The 19,818-nt window shown below is 43.6% G+C and overlaps 1 protein-coding gene across 5 annotated transcripts in view; it reads left to right on the plus strand.

Moving 5' to 3' along the window:
• Positions 1–10,341: 10,341 nt before the first annotated feature.
• MTMR2 (myotubularin related protein 2) overlaps positions 10,342–19,818 on the plus strand; it is a 61,304-nt gene continuing 51,827 nt past the window's right edge. For 3 of the 5 annotated variants that reach the window (XM_085216332.1, XM_085216330.1, XM_085216331.1), the window contains exon 1: positions 10,342–10,555. In XM_085216332.1, the coding sequence (XP_085072458.1) occupies positions 10,473–10,555 (83 nt within the window). In that variant the 5' untranslated portion in view covers positions 10,342–10,472. The remainder of the gene's footprint in view (positions 10,556–19,818) is intronic. The other 2 variants (XM_085216339.1, XM_085216333.1) reach the window with 2 other exon arrangements.

Here is a 19,818-nt window from a genome sequence, read left to right on the forward strand (position 1 = left end):
TACAAGTGTGTGAACACCATGTGCTTGTAAGGGAATTTAAAGGATTAGGGGAGAATTAAATGTTTGTCTGTCTTTGTTGTTCAGCACAGCTTCAAAGCTGGAAGACGGTACTAAAGATGACATTTCCTCTTTTTAAATACTGGAAGGGGACTCCCAAAACAATAGCTGGAAAATGCAGGCATGATCTGACAGATGTATGCACAAATATGCTGGATGATTCTTATCAGATGGATGAGGAAGATATTATCCAGCAGTATAAAAACACTGATACAAAATTAACAATTTAAAATACCAGTGAAAGATCCTCTGCATGGACAAAAAAACCCAGCTTAAAATTCCTTTCCAAGAGATAGAAGGCTTATCCTGGCTGCTAATTTCAATGTATCCTGACACATTGCCCTGTGAATTAATGGACCAGGAGGAAAGTGGCATTATCCATGGCCACTTCTCGGTGTGCTTCTCTTGGGTAGCATTTGGACAGTGCTCTCAGTCATAGGGTTTGAATTCTGGGTTGTTCTGTGTGCATCCAGGAGTTGGACTCAATAATCTTTTTGGGTTCCTTCCAACCTGGGATATTCTATAATTCTACCGATTTTTAGTGAATAGAAAAACCCACAACTCCGAAATGGGGCTAGAGTGTTCTAAAGACACCATGGCATGTTCCCAATCATGAACTATTCTGCATGGCTTAGGCACTCTTGAGACCTGGGATAAATGGTGGCATGCCCCTCACAGGACCTGCCCTCTGGGTGCCATAGCTCTGCTTGGGACAGTCTCTAAGACTGCACTCTGAGTCTGGGCCTTTGTCTCCAGTATCATCTTCTCAAAATACCATGGTCAGTGCTTCTGAAAAGCATCTTTAGAAGGCAGACTGATGGTTGTTTTCTGCATGAAAGTACATCTCTTTGAGCTGAATTTTGGGGTTTTATGGATTCTTTTTCATTGCTGTGATTCTTTTATTCATTATAGAAGAAGCAGAGCAAAGGTGAAAAGCTTGCTCATTATCTCTTTCCTCTCTCCTGCTCCAGCCTATCTGTCTGGTGTTATATAAAAATATATATAGTTATTTTGGACTAATAGCAATTGATACCATCCTTGGATCTCAGCAACAGCAAAGGCTCATTCTGAATAAAGGCATTGCAGATTGCCTAAACTGCCCATCACCTCGCACAGCTGCACTACCTGGGACTTCACAGGCCCCACAGTGAAGAAAATAACTTTCTTTATCTTCACTGCAGACACTGGATAAGTTTAAAATATGATGGGTTTTGTGTTACTTTTAATCAGAGCAGGAAGGTGCTCTATAGAATATTATCCAAGCATTTGTACAATGGCACTGAACTAGTAGACACTCTGGTTATTGAGCAATATATTCACACAGCCACAGGCTTAAAATTTTGTCCATGAAGAAATGTTTGAGTGGGACAAGGACATTTCTCTCCTTTCTTTCTTTTTCTTTCTAAACCTGAATGAATCTCTGTTACAAGGGATGCTGGGTCACTCTACATTAACGTTATGAAATTCTTTCCTTGGCACAGGATTCCTGTGAGCTTTTCTCTAGGAAGGGATCACACCTCCATTTATTGGTATTTGACATTCAGTGTGGGCAATGACCTCAGGACAAAGGAGTATCTTTGCCCTGGGAAATTCCACTCTGCTTTGCTTGAGGCATTTAACGTTGAGCCTCTGTTCTTTCACTTTTCTCAATTTCCTCACACTGGAAAAAGTGCTGGCAACATGCCTTAATGACTGAAGCATCAGAGGGACTTATGAGGCACACTCTGGCAGTTCATGCTCAGGCTCATTCTGGATTCCTGCTTGTTTCAGGCACTGCCAGCCTCACAAGCACCTCTTCTCTCTGCAATTTCTTTTGTAGCAAAGCTGGCCAAAGCAAATGTGCCCCAGCTGAAGCATCAGACTCCAAACCATCTCAGCTCATGAACCATCAGAGGTCATCTATCAGCATGCTGAGGATGGGCTGAACCTGTTGGCAGAGCAGCAACAGACATTGCCTGGAGACCTGCTGAGCCACCAGAGCTGCTGCAGTGGGGAAACAGAAACTGGTGCCTCATGTCACAGCCTCATCACAGCTCCCTGACGCCCATGCCTCATGTCACAGCCTCATCACAACACTCTGAGGCCCATGCTTCATGTCATAGTCTCATCACAGCACCTCGAGGCCTGTGCCTCATGTCACAGCCTCATCACAGCACTCTGAGGCCCATGCTTCATGTCACAGCCCCAGCATAGCACCTTGAGGCCCAATATTGGATGGAATAAGGTTTTCTTATGCTTCTTTCTTCTCCCTCCCTAGTACTGCCACCAGTTCCAGCACTAAAACTGAATTTTCATCCCTCCCCTTCCTCACCAGGGGCAGGAATTCCCTAGCTCTCAGGACTGAGAAATGAGGGCCATAATCTTCCACGCATAAACTCCCCAACAGTAGTACACATCCCTCACAATCTCTCAGACAAATCGCAGGGACATGAGGTCCTTGCCTTCCAAGAGCAGGAAAGAGGACAGTGGTTTAAACTCCTCCTCCTCATTGTTTGAGCCAAACATATGCAGACAGAGATCCTTTTCAAACATCCCAGACCCCAAACACACAGATACGCAGAGAGCATCAAGGGTTTCAGTATCATCAACATTTCTGAGTTACAGTGCTGAAGGCTCAGTTGTCACCCACTGCAGATGACAGCAAGGTGCTCTGTTACATCCACGTAAGATAATTCTCAGTTTCAGAAATTACAGGATTTTATGTATCAGCACTGCAGGTGAGTCTCGCTCTTCAGGGTACAAGTAGTTGACATCCAAATGCTGGAATATGGCCAGAAATTGTATTTGGAGTTCCTTATGAGGCCTGAATTCAGCCAATGCTAATGTACAGGCCTAAAAATATGCTTAGTTACATAGTCCCCAGTAAGCTATTTTTCTGTTCCTTTTGAAGACTCACTGCATCCAGAGCATAGATGGGATATCTGAATGGGATCCATTCAGGATGTATGGGGAAATTTAAACCAAATATTTCCTAACTTTTGGTGCATAAGGCAGAGTAGCTTAAAATATTTCTTTCATACTTTCATCTACTGAATGCAACATAGCTTTAACTATATGCTGATTAGTTTCCTGTGCAAATCAGAAGAGTCTGAGACAGCTACTAGGTCACCACACACTCATGTCTATTTTGGAGAGTAATTTGGATACATGTCTGGTAAGAACGTCTGGAGACCCACCAGGCAAGTATTTCCATACAGACCCATCCCTGCCTTGCACAGCAGTAATTCTGAAAGGTTAATGTGGGTATCTTGAAGAATGCAGATTGAAGCAACCCAGTCAGTAAGCTAACAATTAAACAGTGTGATGAATTCAGGCTCCAGCACTTAAAATTTGCTCCTTGTGCATTTGGCAGTATCAACAGCTCTGTGATCTGCCATATTTAAATTACAGTAATTGAGTAAATGACTGGAAAAAGAAATAATCTGCCTCCCCCATTTGAATCCAGTGGCTGAGCGTGTCCTCACTACCTTCCTGTATGTTTTTCACAGCTCACCCACATAGACAGATTGGCAACACTGAGCAGATATTCAAACACCTCTCAAGTGCTTCACTTTTATTGCACTGTTCAGCTTGCAGCTCCCCAGCCCTTTCATCACCAAAGCAGAACACCCTATTGCTTCTAAAACAAAGTCAGGCAACTCTATGAGCCTTCCACATGGAAATCTGAGCCATCAAGGTAAATAAAAGGAATTAATTCCTACTTTATTTTATATTCTAGATGTGCCTTTCATGCTTTTATTATCATTTCCAGATCTTACCACCATTGTTTTATTGTGTTTTATTAAAACAATAATGCAAATTTTCCTCAATAGGAAGAGAAACGTAAATTAAATAAAATCAAGTATTCTTAGCCATTTCTCTAATTGTAGCTATTAAATACACCAGTTGTAAACTAAGATCTCACTTTGAGAAATCTGTGCTCACATACACAATGTAAAGACAACACCATTTCAGACAATGTAGACTTAAAATTAGCTGTGTTTGAAATTGGTGCATATGTCAGGATTGTAAAATAAAGATGTGATCCAAGAAGTACTGAGCTCTTACTCTGCTTATGAATACCTATTACTCAGTAATAGACTGCTCTGTGTAAATACTGTTCATAATATATATAAAAAGAAAATTTTTGCCTAAACATCCTTCTGTCCTGTGTGATCACCCTACAATTTCTGAAAATACACTTGTTTCCAACACTGGTGGTTTAACAAGCACAAAAACTTTCAAATTTAACTCCTCTAAGTAATTCTTACTTAGTGTTTGCCAGACTGGAGACTGTTCCACAGATGGCAAAGAGCTGCTGAAGTGTTGCAGTCCAAACCTGCAGACAGCTGCTGTAATGCATTTAGTACTTCAAGAAGATACTATACCTCTTTATTCAAAGTGACACTCAAAATTGATCACCTAAAACTATACTGTGTTTTGCAGCACGTAGTAGAGATGCTGTCCCTGAAGCCACAGGAATGCAGCGCTGGTGAGACAGCTTTGTGTTCTCCAGAAAAGGGTGTCTGCACTTCCAGACTTCACAGTCAGCCTCAGACTGGACTGGTATTGCTCAGCCATATGCAAACGCATGCAACAGTGTGTTGCAATAAATCAGTATCTGCAGAGGCTATTAAAAATTAAAAGCATAAGGCAATTAAAAGGTGAATGAAATGCTTGACTCCAGGTAGTGGTCTGTACACACTGAGCACATGTTGGAATGGATCCTGACATACTCATTATCCTATTTGATATGTGATGCCTGCTCCATGAGCAGTAACTAGCTGCTGGTGGCAGTGAGGATAAGAAAGCACTCCACAGGCAGAGCAGCATGCAGGATAAAGCCCAGGTTGAGTCCAGAGCTCCACATCTGTAACATTCTGTACCAGTATATGCATGACTGCATAAGAAAGGCAGTTAAGTGACATAAAAAAAGTATCAGAGGCCCACTAATTATTAGCTTCTGCTTTTATCAGATGTGTGGGCTGCAAGGCAAAAGCATTCTCTGGGTGTCAACACAGCCAGCAAAGATCCACTCCATGGGTGAATGAGGATAACCACTCTGATCAGGTTAACCTCAAGTACACTGAGTCTCTCTCAGGGTTTTGACTGGTTTCCAGCTTTGACAGCACAGGCATCATGCATCAGAAGGATCAAATCTGTGCATGTGCCCTGTGACCATCTTGTAACAGATGTCCTTGCAACCACAAGCAGCTCTAGCTCCAACTCGCAGCCACAGCACGTTGTTCTTCATCAGCCTCTGTGTGTGTGCCAAAGCTCTTGCTGTTTCTGACCTCATACTTTATCAGCTGACGGAACTTGACAAAAGGGATACATGCCACCTCCAATGTGATTTGGTGATCATACATCACAGTGGGATCTAGTCAGTAACAATCTGCCCTTCCCAAGGCACTGAGAATCTTTTATCAGCTGCCCACTGCCCTTAAGCTGTACATCAAGGAGACAAGAGAACTTAATAAATCTGAGAGCTGTTTTAATGAATCAAAGGGAGAGATGAGAGCGTTTCTAGTTGTGTGGTTTTTAGAACAATTATGGGATTGAGTCATGCTGCAAATTTGTTGGACCCACTGATGTAGACTAGTAGAGAAGAAAGCACAGTGTGTGAAGCTGCCACTGCCTTGAGTTATTTAATGTGTTGGCTAACAGGGCACAGGCAGTGATACAGGAACACATGAGTAATTTGAGGAAAATATGGGTGATCCACAGAGTTCCAGCAAGGAGAGTAAGTTTAATGTTGGTGTTGGAGCAAAGAGGACGAAGGCACCATTTTTGAAAGGTATTAGGGCAGCCCTCCCTTCTTATTTACAGGACTTTAAAAAAACTGTGGTGCTTGATGGAGAAGAGAGGGAAGGAGAGGAAGGTCTGATGAGCTGTATGATGGAAGGGCAGGGTATGATAAAGACTGCAGCAAGAGAGCATGCCTTCTTAGAATCGTCTGAGCACACAGTCTTTCCCTTTGACCAGTGTAGAAGCATGACTATTTCTCTGCTCTGGCACACGGTGTCCCAGCTATGTTTGGCCAAGAAGTTAATAGACCATGACGAAACATCCCCACAGGATCCATATTAGCTGGGGACAGAGTGAGGCTGTGCTAGGATGCTGGGCAGTGTGACTTTCCCCAGCTTTGGGGAACACTATGCTCACAGTGTTAATCACCAGAGGCCTGTGTTTGGCTGTGCAGCAGCAAAGCCGAAGAATTCCAAGATTGGGATACTTGTAACATCTAGCACACTCATCTATCATACACCAGATGTATGCATTACATGCACACATTCAGCTAGAAAGCCTTTACTCTACAGACACGCAGTTTAAATATACTGGATGCAAACACTATCTTTCATGTTGAAGGACTGAGCCTAAAGTTTTACTTCCCTTTGCTTGTTTTATATGGTACATAAAATTGTCCCCTTTTCTTTGCATTCATTACAGCTTTGTCAACCTCTAAATGCCTAAGAATCACAGAATCATGGAATCACAGAATGGCTTGAGTTGGAAGAGACCTCAAGGATCGTCAATCTCCAAATCCCGTCGCAGGCAGGGCCACCAACCTCCACATTTAATACTAGCCAGGCTGCCCAGGGCCCCATCCAATCTGGCCTTGAACACCTCAAGAGACGAAGCATCCACAACCTCTCTGGGCAGCCTGTTCCAGCACCTCACCACCCTCTTGGTAAAGAACTTCCCCCTGATATCCAACCTAAATCTTTCCTGCTTCAACTTAAAACCATTTCCCCTTGTCCTGCTGTTATCTACCCTTTCAAAGAGTTGACTCCTCCTGTTTCTAGGCTCCCTTTAGGTACTGGAAGGCTGCAATGAGGTCAGCCTGCAGCCTTCTTTTCTCCAGGCTGAACAAGCCCAGCTTCCTCAGTCTGTCTTTGCAGGGGAGGTGTTCCAGCCCTCTGATCACCTCTGTGGCTCTCTTCTGGGCACTCTCTACCAGTTTCCTGTCTTTCTTGTACTGGGGGCTCCAGACCTGGACACAGTACTCCAGATGGGGCCTCACAAGGGCAGAGTAGAGAAGAACAATCACCTCCCTGTTCCTGCTGGCCACCCCTCTTTGGGTGGGAAAGAGAGGCTATCTATTTTGCACTTAAGTTACAAACCCAAGTTGGAAACAAATACAACTTCAGAAAGTACTGGATGATAATCTGCTTGTCCTTGAGCAGTATTTTCCACAACTTTTCTTCAAGAAACTTCCTCGACATTCTTCTAGGATATCATTTATTTACCTCAGCTGTGTCTTTGAAGATGAACACATCATTTTGTCACCTATCTTGATGTTTTTACTGTTTTCTGTGTTCAAATCACAAAATGATGGAGTGTTCCCACGCACAAAAAAAGACAACTGATATTTGTTAGATAATAGTAATAAAAGGGCCATGGCAAGCAAAAGTAGGCTAACATACTGAAATATGCTTATTTTGTATCAGTTATAAAACAGTCTTGTGAATTTTCCTTAATTGGTTTTTGGTTATGGCAGGGCCTTTAGTTAATTCTCCATCACTTCCAAGAGCCCTGAGGTAACTCACTTCCTAGGGAGAAAATTCTGCCTGACTTTGAAAATGCACTATTGCTGAGCCCAGAGACTCACTGAGCAGACTGGTAGTTCATTTCAGCAGCAGGAGAGATCCAGGAGGTGATTAGCTTTGTTCTCATTTACAAAGCACCAGTGAGAATTTCTAAAGGGTTTCACAGGCCCTGGGGATAAGGCCAAGAACAAAACAGGATAGTGAAAAGCAAATAGAACACTTCATCAATAAACTACTTAGAGATGCCACGTCAATGGCAAATTAGAAAAAAAAGAAGACACTCTAATACTTTCACATAGCAAAGGGGCTTATATATTGTTTTTATTCCTACTTGACTTTTTTTAAACAACTGTGCTGCTATCAGACAAGATACGCAGTGGGAATGAAGGTAATAGCAACTCATCATAAGGGTATCAGTCTGGTAAGATTTGAAAGGGAGACATGCACAGCTCTGTACCACTTCCACAATACCGACCTCTGCTAAGGGTTACCAACTTCAGGAACTCAGACCTGAGAGGGACTGGGAAGAGACTGCAGAACACAGAAAAGGCTGCCAGGAGCTATGTGACCAGATTTTACCAGAGATACAGATCTGCTGCTGCCTCAACACCCCCTGCCATCCGTGTTCAACAACAGACAGTGGGCACTCCAGAGGGCACAGCCTATTTGCTGCAAAAGAACACTGGCAATTAGTTTATGTTAAAAATCTCGCTTCAAACAGAAAACACTTTGCATTTTAGAAAAGCCTACACAAGCTCAGTTTTCTATGGTGGAGGAAAAAAAGAAAAAAGAAAAAAAGAAAAAAAAAGGACTAGACAAACTCATTTGCCTCAATTTATGAACTTTTTCTTAAGTTAAAAAAAAAAAAAGTGAAAAATTGCTTTGACAAAGCTGTGTTTTCAAGTATAAACCAGTTTCAAGCCATCCCACATCGAGCTTGCTCAACAGCATCTGAAAGACACTACAGGGAAGAGAGAGGGAGGAAATTTCACAGCAGCTTAATGCTGTCTCAGGCGGGGCTGCAGCAACCCAGCGTCAACATCCTGCTCTCCCTCACCAGTTTGCAAGTGACTCAAAGTGCTCTGGAGTTATACCCCAGTGACAGGAGCAAACTGGGAAACAACAGGAGGAGGTACATCAACTGACTTACTCTTTGAAGAGCAAATGGGTGATGATTAACCATTTTACATCCATAGAATATTCAGATTTGCAGAGGATTTATGACATTTTGAGTTACTGTTTCAAGCATGGAGGTCCCCTGGGAGTCATATTTATGACGCTGGGTGTTCTCTTGTCTCTACCAACAGACAGCGCTGACTAGCAGGCTTTACTGGAAACCCACCTGCTTGCTAACAAGTGTTTTGGCTTCTTGTCTGCCTCACAGAGTCTTTGTCAAAACAGCTATATGTTCAGAAGACACTCACTCAGTGAGAGGGAAGCATCAGCTGCAGTTCCTCCTGAGTCTTTGTAAATAATGCTAAGAGTTCTTCTCTTGCTCATCAAATTGCTCCAGGGAACCAAATGTATCACTGCCCCTCCTGCAGAAGGACTTGCTTTTTGATAAGGCAGCCTGATCTTGTAGTTGGTAACCTTGTCCATAGCAAGGGTGTTGGAGCTCAATGATCTTTAAAATCCCTTCCAAATCTAAGCCATTCTATGGTTCCACAACAGCAATCTTTGTAAAGCTTCCTGGGCACAACACAGATGTACTCAAGTTGTCAGACTGGTAATTCCTTCCTCCATGTGCACACAGCTCCAGCACCCTGCAGAGCCATATAATTTGGATCTGGTGCATACACAGTTCCAAACCCAGCGGCTTCTGATGGGATTCTGTAGCACAGGAGCAATTACGTATCATAGAGTCCTTAGAGTTGGAAGGGACGCTTAAAGGTCATTGAGTCTGACTGCCCTGCAATGAACAGGGACACCTACAGCTCCATCAGGTGCTCAGAGCCCCGTTCAGCCGGACCTTGAGTGCCTCCAGGGATGGGGCATCCACCTCTCTGGGCAACCTGTGTCAGTGCCTCACCACCCTTAGTGTAAAAAACATTTTCCTTATATCCAGTCTAAATCTCCTTCGGTTTAGTTTGAAATCATTTCCCTTTGTCCTATCACCACAGACCCTACTAAAGAGTCTTTCTTCATTCTTACAGTCTCCCCTTAGATACTAAAAGGCTGCTCTCAGGTTTCCCCGCAACCTTCCCCATGCTGAACAGCCCCAGCTCTCTCAGCCTGTCCTCATAGGAGAGGTGTTCCATCCCTTGGAGCATTTTTGTGGCCCTCCTCTGGACGTGCTCCAACAGCTCCATATCTGCTGTACTGAGGACTCCACATCTGGATGCAGTGCTCCAGGTGAGGCCTCACAGCACAAAGCAGAGGGGCAGGATCACTTCCCTCGCCCTGCTGGCCGCACTGCTCTGGATACAGCTGGTTCTCAGGGCTGTGAGGACAGCAAGATTTCCTTGGTCTTAGGAAGGACTGTCACATCCAGATGCACAGAGGAGAGGACAGCCCCTGCTGCTGGAAGGGGGGATCCCCACCAGCTCCGACTCTCCCTCACCGGGATGAGCACACACAGCACACCCGCTGCCCCTCCCGTCCCTCGCGCCCCGGGGGGACACGGCCACCACCTCCCTCCACGGCGCTCTCGGGGCGCTCGGTGACGCCCGCAACCTCTCTCCCTCATCGATCTCATCGCCGCCGGGCTGCGGGTAGAGGGAGGCGGGCGGGCTGCGGCAAAGGGAGCGGCGGCGCTCGGTGCCGCCCCGCCTCGGCCCGCCCTCCCCGCGCGGCACGCCGGGCCGACATGGCCGCTTCCTGCGCCACCGGGCGCTGCCCCGCGTTCGGCTGACAGCCGCCCGCTCCGGGGCCACCCCGCCGCCCGGCATGGAGGAAAGCTCCAGCTGCGAGAGCCTCGGCGCCGGGCGGGCGGTGGCAGCGCGGCCGCCCAGCGGCGATTCCCTTTCCAGGTAACGGCCGCCGCCGCGCCATCGCCCCCCGCGGGCAGCTCCTGCTGGGCCTGAGGGGCCTCCCGCTGCACGGAGCCGTCGCGGGGCGGGGGGAGAGCATCGGTGCCGCCGTTCTCCCGCCGTGGTGCTCCGCTGCTGCGCGGGGCTCGTGCGGCTGAGCCCTGTGCCGTGTTATTAACACGTCGTGGGGTTTGTTGAATCCGTGTCGTTTTGTCCATCCACTGGCAGATTTAGGAGAGCCTGATTTTTTAGTCTTAATGACGTTTTAATGCTGCGTGGGTAATTTCCGAGAGGAAACTACCTCTGCGAGGCTTCCTGCGTCTCCCAGGGTATCAGAGAGGTGTGGATGCTGTGACTCAGAAGCACATCTTGCTGAGGCTGTGAGGGTGGGGCACAGGAGGTGGTACGATGCCTGGCGGCTGGAGGGGTCCTGCCCCGTTCTGGCTGCCCTCTGTGCCCAGGTCGAAGGGCCCTAAGGATCTCTCAGTCCTGCTGGCATGGCTCGGAGGCCAGGTCATACTGGGAACATGCAAGGATAGAGACTGCGCATCCTCCATAGGCTGGCCATCCCCGTGATACCTTGTGTGTAGTCTCTGGGGGCTGCCTGCAAGTCCTTCCAATGTATTCCTGCTCCAGGCTGACCAAACCCAGCTCCTCAAGCCCCTCCTTATGGGGATGGTGATCCAGCCCCTGCCCTCTCAGTGGTCTCTCCTGAGCTCTCTCCAATGCCTTTAGAAAGATAGAAACTATGCAGATCTCAGGAGCATTCTGATAAGTGCTGAAGTTGAGGAGGCAGTCCTTTCCCTGCATCTCCTGGTGTTTCCCCGTTCCTTCAGCCCAGGGTGACATTGACTTCTGCTCTGCTGTGCCACCCAGCAGGATCCCCAGGCAGGCAGTGCCCACTCTGCAACCAGAGTGCTTCCTTCTCATGTCCTTTGTGACCCCTTGTCTTCATTTCACTCTGCTTCATCAAACTCTTCTGTTTTCTATATCTATTTCTGTAGTATAGTTTACCTGCTAGATGCCTAGAAGCCTCTTTTCCCTTTTTCCTCACTTCCCCGGTATACTTCTCTTTCTCTCTCTGCATCAGCTTGGGCAGCTTGGACCCATCTGAAGGTCAGTCACTGTACGAGAGACTGGAGCCTGTGGTCATGGAAACACAGCTTATCTTGAAGATCCTTACTCAGCAGCATGCCCCGTATAGACGGAATCACTGGGAGATGGAGACGGTAAATCTGTCTCTGCTGAGCATGCACAAGACTCTCCTCTTATTCCTGAAAAGGCCTTAACTTGAACAGTTTTCTTGGGGTATTAAGACACTTATCCAATAACCTTCAGAATTTCAAGTCTCTGCTCCAGCATCTCAAACTTACAGAAGTCTGGCCAAATTTTTTTGTGTGTTCCAAACATATTACCTTTTTCTCTCGCTGATTATTGGAAATTGATGCATCTTTTTCCTATGCAGTTATTAATTAAAAAAATAAAAAGTTCATATTGAGTTTTGTACTTTAGTTGAAATGATTATGGTTAGGGTGAAATTATAAGACAGTAAAATGAGGCTCTTGCAAAGAGAAATGCCTGGTGACCTTCAGAATGTTTTTTACTAGCTCTCCCTGCAAATCTGATGGTGCCCACACACAAATAATCAATTTTCCTCTGCATGGGACTGTAGATCCCTTGCTCAGTTACTAAGTTGAGATTTTAGATCTGCAGTGCAGTCTGATTCTGTGTGCCAGAACATTGCCTCTGAAGCAAATACACTGAAACATATTTGTATGGACATATTTATTTTCATCCCTTTCTTATTGTGGTCTGTAAGGTAGGACAGCTTTGATCTGTTAACTTATGACGGCAGCTGTGTGAAGTGTTTGTGCTTAGTGGGTTCTTTTGATTGTTTTTAAAAGTTTACTTTGGGAGGGTATGAGGAGTGCAGCAAACTGAGAGGGTGCTTTTATCAGCTTTTGGAGTCTGTTTTATTAAAAAGGAACAACAACAACAAATGAGTAGAAAGGCACTCATCCCAGATTCATAGTGAAGCCTTAGTGAGTTGTGTTTGAATTGCTTTGTGCAAAATTTGTAGTACTTGGAAAGATGCTAGTATTAAATATATCTAGCAGCACGTTCTTTGGATTCTTTCAGCACCCGCTGAGAAGTTAAGCGAGTTTCATATTTCTAGAGATATTTAAGTTCTGATCCTTCAGTAAGGCACACCTGGTAGAGTTTACCATTAGAAAGGCTGCTCACATGAATAAGCACCTTAAAAAACATGTATTAGAATGTTTGTCATTCGGCTGTGCAAATGGGATGTGGCAACGATGACATTTGACAGTGAAAGTTGCTTTGATATTTCAGTAGACCTGAGTAATGCACAGTACTCATGCTCCTGGAGTGAGAGATGGCAATAACCATACAAATGTTACCTATTTTCTGTTCTACCTATAAAAATATTCCATAAAGTTTGAGGCTCACAGTACAGCTGTTTGTATGCTGCAGAAAATCCTCTGCTCTGGGTGGAAATACTGAGTTGGTTTTGTGCAAGCAGGTCATAGCAAAGAGCAGGAGCGCCCTTCTCGTTGTGCTGATACAGCCATTCTACTTCTCCAGTCTGCTTTGGCTCACCTGGTGCTAGCTTTGGGTGGCAGAGCACTGGCTTCTGGTTTCTAAAGGACAATATTTAGGATGGGCTTTCCCCTTGGATCCTGTTCTGTGGAAGACAGGTGATCATGAGCCAGCCACTCATAAAAAAGTGCCGTGGCATTTGACTAGCAGCTTGTGAGGAGCTTGCGTATGTAGAGTCAGACCAGGAGCAACCACAGGGCAGAAAGGAGAAAGGTAACATGCTGCTTCTAAGGGTGTCTTTGAGCTGCACTGTGGTTATGTCAGAAGGGCACAGAAGTACAAGCTTTATTCAGCAGTATGGACTTCTTCTATCTGTAAAAATGGTCTGGGACTTATGGGGGGTGATAAATACCTTTCCTCTGTGCTAAGTAATACTTTAGAAAGACTCTCTGTGAAATTAATGTTTTTTAGAGGTTTTTTATATATATATATATTTTTTTAACTTGAAGCTGCATATAGACCTTTGGAATTCCAAGTAACAGCCAGCAAAATTCTGCCATAACCATTCTTTCTGTGAAAGGAAAGTCAGATATAGCCATGCGTGACTTTAGCAAATTGCCTGGCATGAAGAAAAAGGTGATGTTGAACTGTAGGTGTCTAATTTACATTTCATTAAAGGTGAGATAAGGCATTTTGTTTGTGTTGTGATTACATGTCTTAGTCTCCAAATGAACAAATGTCTGTGTGGTTCTATAAACTGCTCACTGAAAAAAAAAAATATTAAAGCTCAGTCTGAACAACAGACAAGTAGAACTGCTGGGAGTCTTTCTGTTAGGTTCACTGAAGGTAAATTTGTACTGCCTGTGCAGAAGCATGGAGGTGATTGTACAGGAAGGAAATTGCTGCAGGAGATGTCGGTGATTTTTCAACCTCGGTATAAAATGACAGACAGAGATAAGGCAGTGGGCAGATGTTTCCTGCCAGCGTGACTGTAGCAGTGTTTGATGTTACCACTTTCTGGTTGCTTGTTACCACCTCTCTGCTGGCAGTTATCATCTGCAGAGGTCTGTGGGCGCAGTGAATCCTGTGCACTGCACTTCTGCTGAAGCATATGAAAACAATCATGCTCCTTGTCCTTAGCGTTTGCAGGGATAACTCGGAAAACATAAGCTCTGTGTAAATCAGTGCAGCAAGGTCTGTTGAAGCAATAGCTCCATGAGGTATGAACTCCTCCGTTCATCTCAAATAAGGTCCTGTCAATACCTGCTCTGATTTAAGGCTATGTTGAAGGAATTCTTTCCCCACAGATGAGAGTGATGCTGGAAGGAGTTGGATCTGTAAGCTGTTGGCTGAGGAGGGCTTGCTAGCACCACATTGCTACCAGATGTGTGTGATTTGCTGATGGAGTTGTTTTGTGATGAGTCATTGAAGTTAGAGTTTGAAAAGGAAGGGTTTTTGCCAGTTCTGGCATTTAGTAAAATGCGAGTAGCTGTCTTTTTCTTCCTGGACTTTGAGAGCACTTCTTGCTTTTGATTTCTTCTATGTGTGCAGCAGGATTTCTCAAGAGTTGTTGCCGTTGAAGACAAGTATGTTGCTTGCTGAGTGTTGATAATGAACTGATCTTTTGTATCTGAGAAAATTAACACTACGCCTAGAAGCAATTAGCAGCTCCAGGCAGGCTCATTACTATTAATTTTAATATATGAGTGATAATTTATAACACTTACTTGCAACTAAGGTCCATTCTGAGATAGGTTTTTTTTTTTTGTTTTTTTTTTTGTTTGTTTGTTTGTTTCAAGTACTGTATGTTGTGAAGATAAGGAATAGTTTTGCCTACATGACTTGTAGAATGATGAGAGTCTATTGTTAGAGTCAGAAGATTTGGGCAGAAAATTGATTAAAATAAAGCTGTGGAGTCTTTTTGGGTGAATGTTATTTGCAGTGCACTTGTGAGGAGAAACTCTGACCTTTGAAGAATATGGGAATTGCTTTTAGTAGCAGTCTTTGGCATCCACATTTTAGTTCCTGCTTCTCTTGGCTTACGAGACCTTCAGCCATACAAGTTTCCCTTTTGGGCACACACAGATTCCTTTGTCCAGATTCTAAACATTCAATAAAAGTGCACATGTTCTTTTTCTTAAGGTATGTTTTCTATCTGAGAATACAAAATACAATTGGCATTCACCTGTTACTTGTATTCTAATTAATGTTAAATTATTGGTTAGAGGCCTTATGAGAATTTGGGGTGCCACAGCTCTAGCTGCTGTACAATACAGAAAGAAGTGATTTCTGCGTTGGAGAGCCAAGGCTGCTCTATTTTTACCAGTGCCTGGCAGGTCGTTTTACTGAGCTCTTGGACGTGCAGTAGAGTGCTGTGGCTCCTTGCTGAGAGATGGAGTGAAGAGCGAGAAAGTCTAAGAATGAGATGAAAAACTGCTGTGGAGAGATGAGGCCAGATCTGACAGCTGATGAGGAATAGAGCGAGGCTGAGAACACAGCCCTCTGGGGTCCTATCAGGCACTGTCTTTTCTGAAGAGAGATGGTGCTATTATGTTGACTAATAGTCTGTTTGCTAGACAGTTTTGAGTCTTACGCATGGTCCCTTAACTACAGGCTATTTACAGCAGGAACACAATTACAGAGCCTGAATTTTAAGACTTGGGATGACCCAATGATGTCAGTGACACAATTCCTATGTATTATCTGATTCTCCTCCTGCTCTGACTTCGTTTATAAGTTAATACTGATCTTCAACTGTTTAGTTCTATATCTTAATGGTTGCATTTCTTCCCTTCTTTTATTGTTCTTGTAGGAAGGTAAGAGCTACATTTAGAAAGGTGGTAACACCTCTTGAATAGCTCATCAGAATCAGTAGCCAGCAGCTTCTTTTTTGTTAACCTGATGTTTTGTTTTCCTGATAGCCTGCTTTAATGGTAATGTTTTTTCAGTGTCGAAGGTATCAGGTAGTGTAAAAGAGACCTGATCCACATCCCAAAGAGCTTAAGTTACCCGAAAACTAAGGCTGGGGGGCAGGAGAGGAAAGCAGCAGCCGGCATACTTTAGAAATGCATCAGAAGCTTTCCAGAGGTCACCATGATCAGGTGTTACATACAAGGTGTAGTTGTATAAGGGGACATGAAAAAAAGCGATGCTGTAGTTTGTCCATGGGAAACTCATTCAACCATAAAGAAGAGGGTGATGGGAAGGTAATGAAGTGCTTCGCTTGTAGAGGTGTTAGGGATAATAACCCAGCAAAGGGAAGGTACGGAAAGGATATTGTCACAGTAATTACCCCAAGTCTTCATTTTTAACTGAAAAACATCTGGCTGTTTTATAGCCCCAGTAAGTAGGAACTAATTGAAGAAAAATTCTGTGAAAGACAACAACAGAAAATCAGTGGAACTTTTCAAGTATTTGTTTTTCCTTTTCCTACCATCTGTAGTTTCCTTTGCCAGACAATGTTCTCACTCAGTAATTTTCCAGTGATTTCAAGGTAGCTCTTTTCCTTGCCTCTGTTGCCTTTCTGCTCCATGAATTCTTTTCCATTGCTTTCTAAGCCCTGATGTATTTAATAAAGAAAAACTGTTAGTAGTTTTCTAGTCCATAGCCCCTTCAAAATGATATTCTAGTCATCTTGCTAGCAGTGTGCAAATGCTCCCACTTGACAGACCTAGCTTTTCTGTAGGCTTCTGGCTGTGGCTCCAGAACCACTAACGTTACATCACCCGATGGTTCAGATTTGATCTGGATCAGGTGTGGGTATGATCATATTTCTGCTGTCAGAGAGCACAAATGGTGGTTTTTTTCTTCTTTATTCTGGGAAGATGGGCAACATCTGGTTAGAATAAAACAACAGTTTTATTTGGATTAATTTATTGTGATGTAAAGAGCCTATGTCCTGGTACAAAGTGTTACATTTGAAATCTTGTTCATTGGTGAAAGGGCAACACGTCTTTATATAGCCAAAATTTATTGTTAGTGTAAATGAAATCTTGAAAGTCTAATCATTATCAGTCTGGATGTAGTTGTTACAGAAAAAAAAAAGAATGATCAGTTAAAACTGTCATAGACTCGGGTTTTTAGGTTCAGCCCTACTTCATGGTGCTTACCCCTCTCCAGTGCCTCTCGGTCCCAGGATGATGGCGTTACGCTGGCCCTGGTGGATCTTACACAGTTGTCAGCACCTGGTGTCCTTTGCCAGGAAGAACTAGGTTCATGTTGATGGTTTCTTCTTTCCAAAAATTTAACTGGTGGAATGAATATACAATTTATGTATCTTACATGTCTTACATGACGTATTTTTGTGCAAGTTGTTTTAGTTTGTGTTTTTGTTTATTAGTTTCCCTGGCACAAAAGGCACTAATATGTGCATTACATAATATTTGAAGTCCTAAACCACAGCCTCATTCTTACCTCTTGCCTACCTGAGAATAAGAAATTCTTGTTACATTAAGAAGTCCTATTGATTTTGATTGATACCACTCCTTCTCAAAGAGAAAGATTGCAGAGATGGATAGGACCAAACTCATCAGTTATTTCAGCAAAGTCTGCATGTGGATGAGCTGAAGCCAGGGAGTGATTTGGTTACGTATGTAACTATAGGAGCTGTCCCACAGATGCTGGACATAGTGGGAAGTGACTGAAACCTGTGCTACCAGAGATGTGCTGCCAAAAGATGACTGTCGAAATCAGCAATTGGGATACCTTTAACAAGTAAAAACTGATCAGCATCCCTCGTAAAGAAATGTGTGGAATCCTCTTCTTCCGTTTTACCCAAGTTGGCTTTTGGAGTAGGCTTCTCTTGAAAATTCAAGCTATGTTCTTTATTCTAGTAATGGACATTCCACTTCATCGAAAATGTTCTGTCATGTATTCCACCTTCTGCTTTCATCTCTTGTGAAGAAAAATACAGACCTCCTGGATAAACTTTGTCTCATCTCGCTGCAGACCTTTCTGATGCACATCTGTGCCAGTCTCTGGATATTTTTTTTTTTATAGACAATGGGAATGAAGTGATTCATCTCAGTTTCTCCCCAGCAACTGCAAGGAGAGCCTACAGTAATTCAAATGTGAACACCTACACAGAGTTCCCGCCTCATCTTGCGTAAGGGTCAAAAAGTGCGCTGAATTTGGCTTGTTCTCCACTCCAAAAAAGGAAGGAGCTATTAACTCATGTTCTTCCTCTTTTCCATGTTAGCTAAATCTGTTGACAGCTGAAAAAAGAGCAGAGATTTATAGCTTGGTTTTCTCAGGTAGCCACGTTTCTTCATGTATCAGTGTACATCTGTCTACTATGTTTGCTGTTAGTTTCTGTAACCTTTGGACAATTTTAACTGCATTTGTCAGAGGAGTAGAAGTAATAAGTTATGTCACATTTTACATTTAAGCAAAGGTGGAGATGGCAAGGGTGTCCATGTCAGTTTTTCCATTAATGCAAATGCTTGTTTCTTTTTCAACATAAGGAAATACCTTGATGAGAAAGATGTCATGAACATGTGGAAACTTCTCTTGAATCAGACTTCCATCGAGTTGGAGAAATATAGAAATATATAACCTTTTGTCTCCCATTTTTTTGCATTTCCTTCTTTTCCTGAGCTTTCTCTGGTGCCTGCAAAAGGCTTTGTTCTATTGAAAACAAAGCATATACTAACTTCTCTGCCCTGTGACGCTCATCTTCTGGAAACTAGAATGGAATCTAGTTTGGATTCCCTTATCTCTCCTAAAACGTACAGAAAACCACCCTACCCTCAGCAGGGTCAGTTTACTTCACTTCAGATAACTCAGCTGAGCAAAAATAGATGCCCACTGTGACAGAGCTGAATCATTTTCTAAGCTTCCTTGACTTGATTTCAGTTGAGTAGTTGGGTACACAGGCACCTATAGCGTGTACCAGGAGCTGAACCTGTCCAGCCTTGGTTGTTCTGACTCATCGAATTACTCAAATTTTTGCATACGCTGACTTCTACAAGTCTTAAGAAGAAGTGGCTATGACCAGTGGCTGATCACAGAAGACAAAACTACATTTCAGATGCTCTGGAACTGATGAACAGAAAAAAAACCGAACAGATTAGCATGTAAACTTTTCATGTCTCATATCGTTGTTAAGATGTATGACCTTTGTTTTCAATGTGTACCTATGACTAGTCAGGGGGGTGAGCATGCAGAGCATTTTGGTTAATTGGTCTGTAACAGGAGTTGATAGCTGCTGAGCTCTTAGGAAACCAGGCTTTTTATTTAGAGAATGAATTGGATTGAGTTCTTGGGAAACTTGGACCCAGGTGTTGGTGTAGAACTTGGGGACTTAGAAGGATCGTAATCTGCAGTGATGCTGGGCTCTCTGAAAATTGTTACAGAATACAGGTGCACAACATTAATGAAAACCTCCTGTGTTATCTTAGTTCGAATTTCTGGAAATAAACCCCTCAAGTTATTGAATACTTGGTAGTATTTTAGCTTTGTGACTGCACCAGGGACCAACTTCATGCAGAGGCTGTGTTGCTGACAGAATATTGTTGTTCCATATCCTTTTTTTGAGCTGACTCTGGCCAAGCATGCTGTTACAAAGTGTCTTTGAAAGCATATCAAGGTGTTAAGCTGCCTCATTTTTGCTAGGTGATGCATGACTCTTCAGATTGCCTGCATTTATATGTTCTTTCCTCTTTTTGATTATTTGTAGTATGGGAACAACTCCTGTCATTGATGAG

This window comes from Meleagris gallopavo, chromosome 1 (assembly GCF_905368555.1).
Source record: "Meleagris gallopavo chromosome 1, MGAL_WU_HG_1.1, whole genome shotgun sequence".
Lineage (NCBI taxonomy): Eukaryota > Metazoa > Chordata > Aves > Galliformes > Phasianidae > Meleagris > Meleagris gallopavo.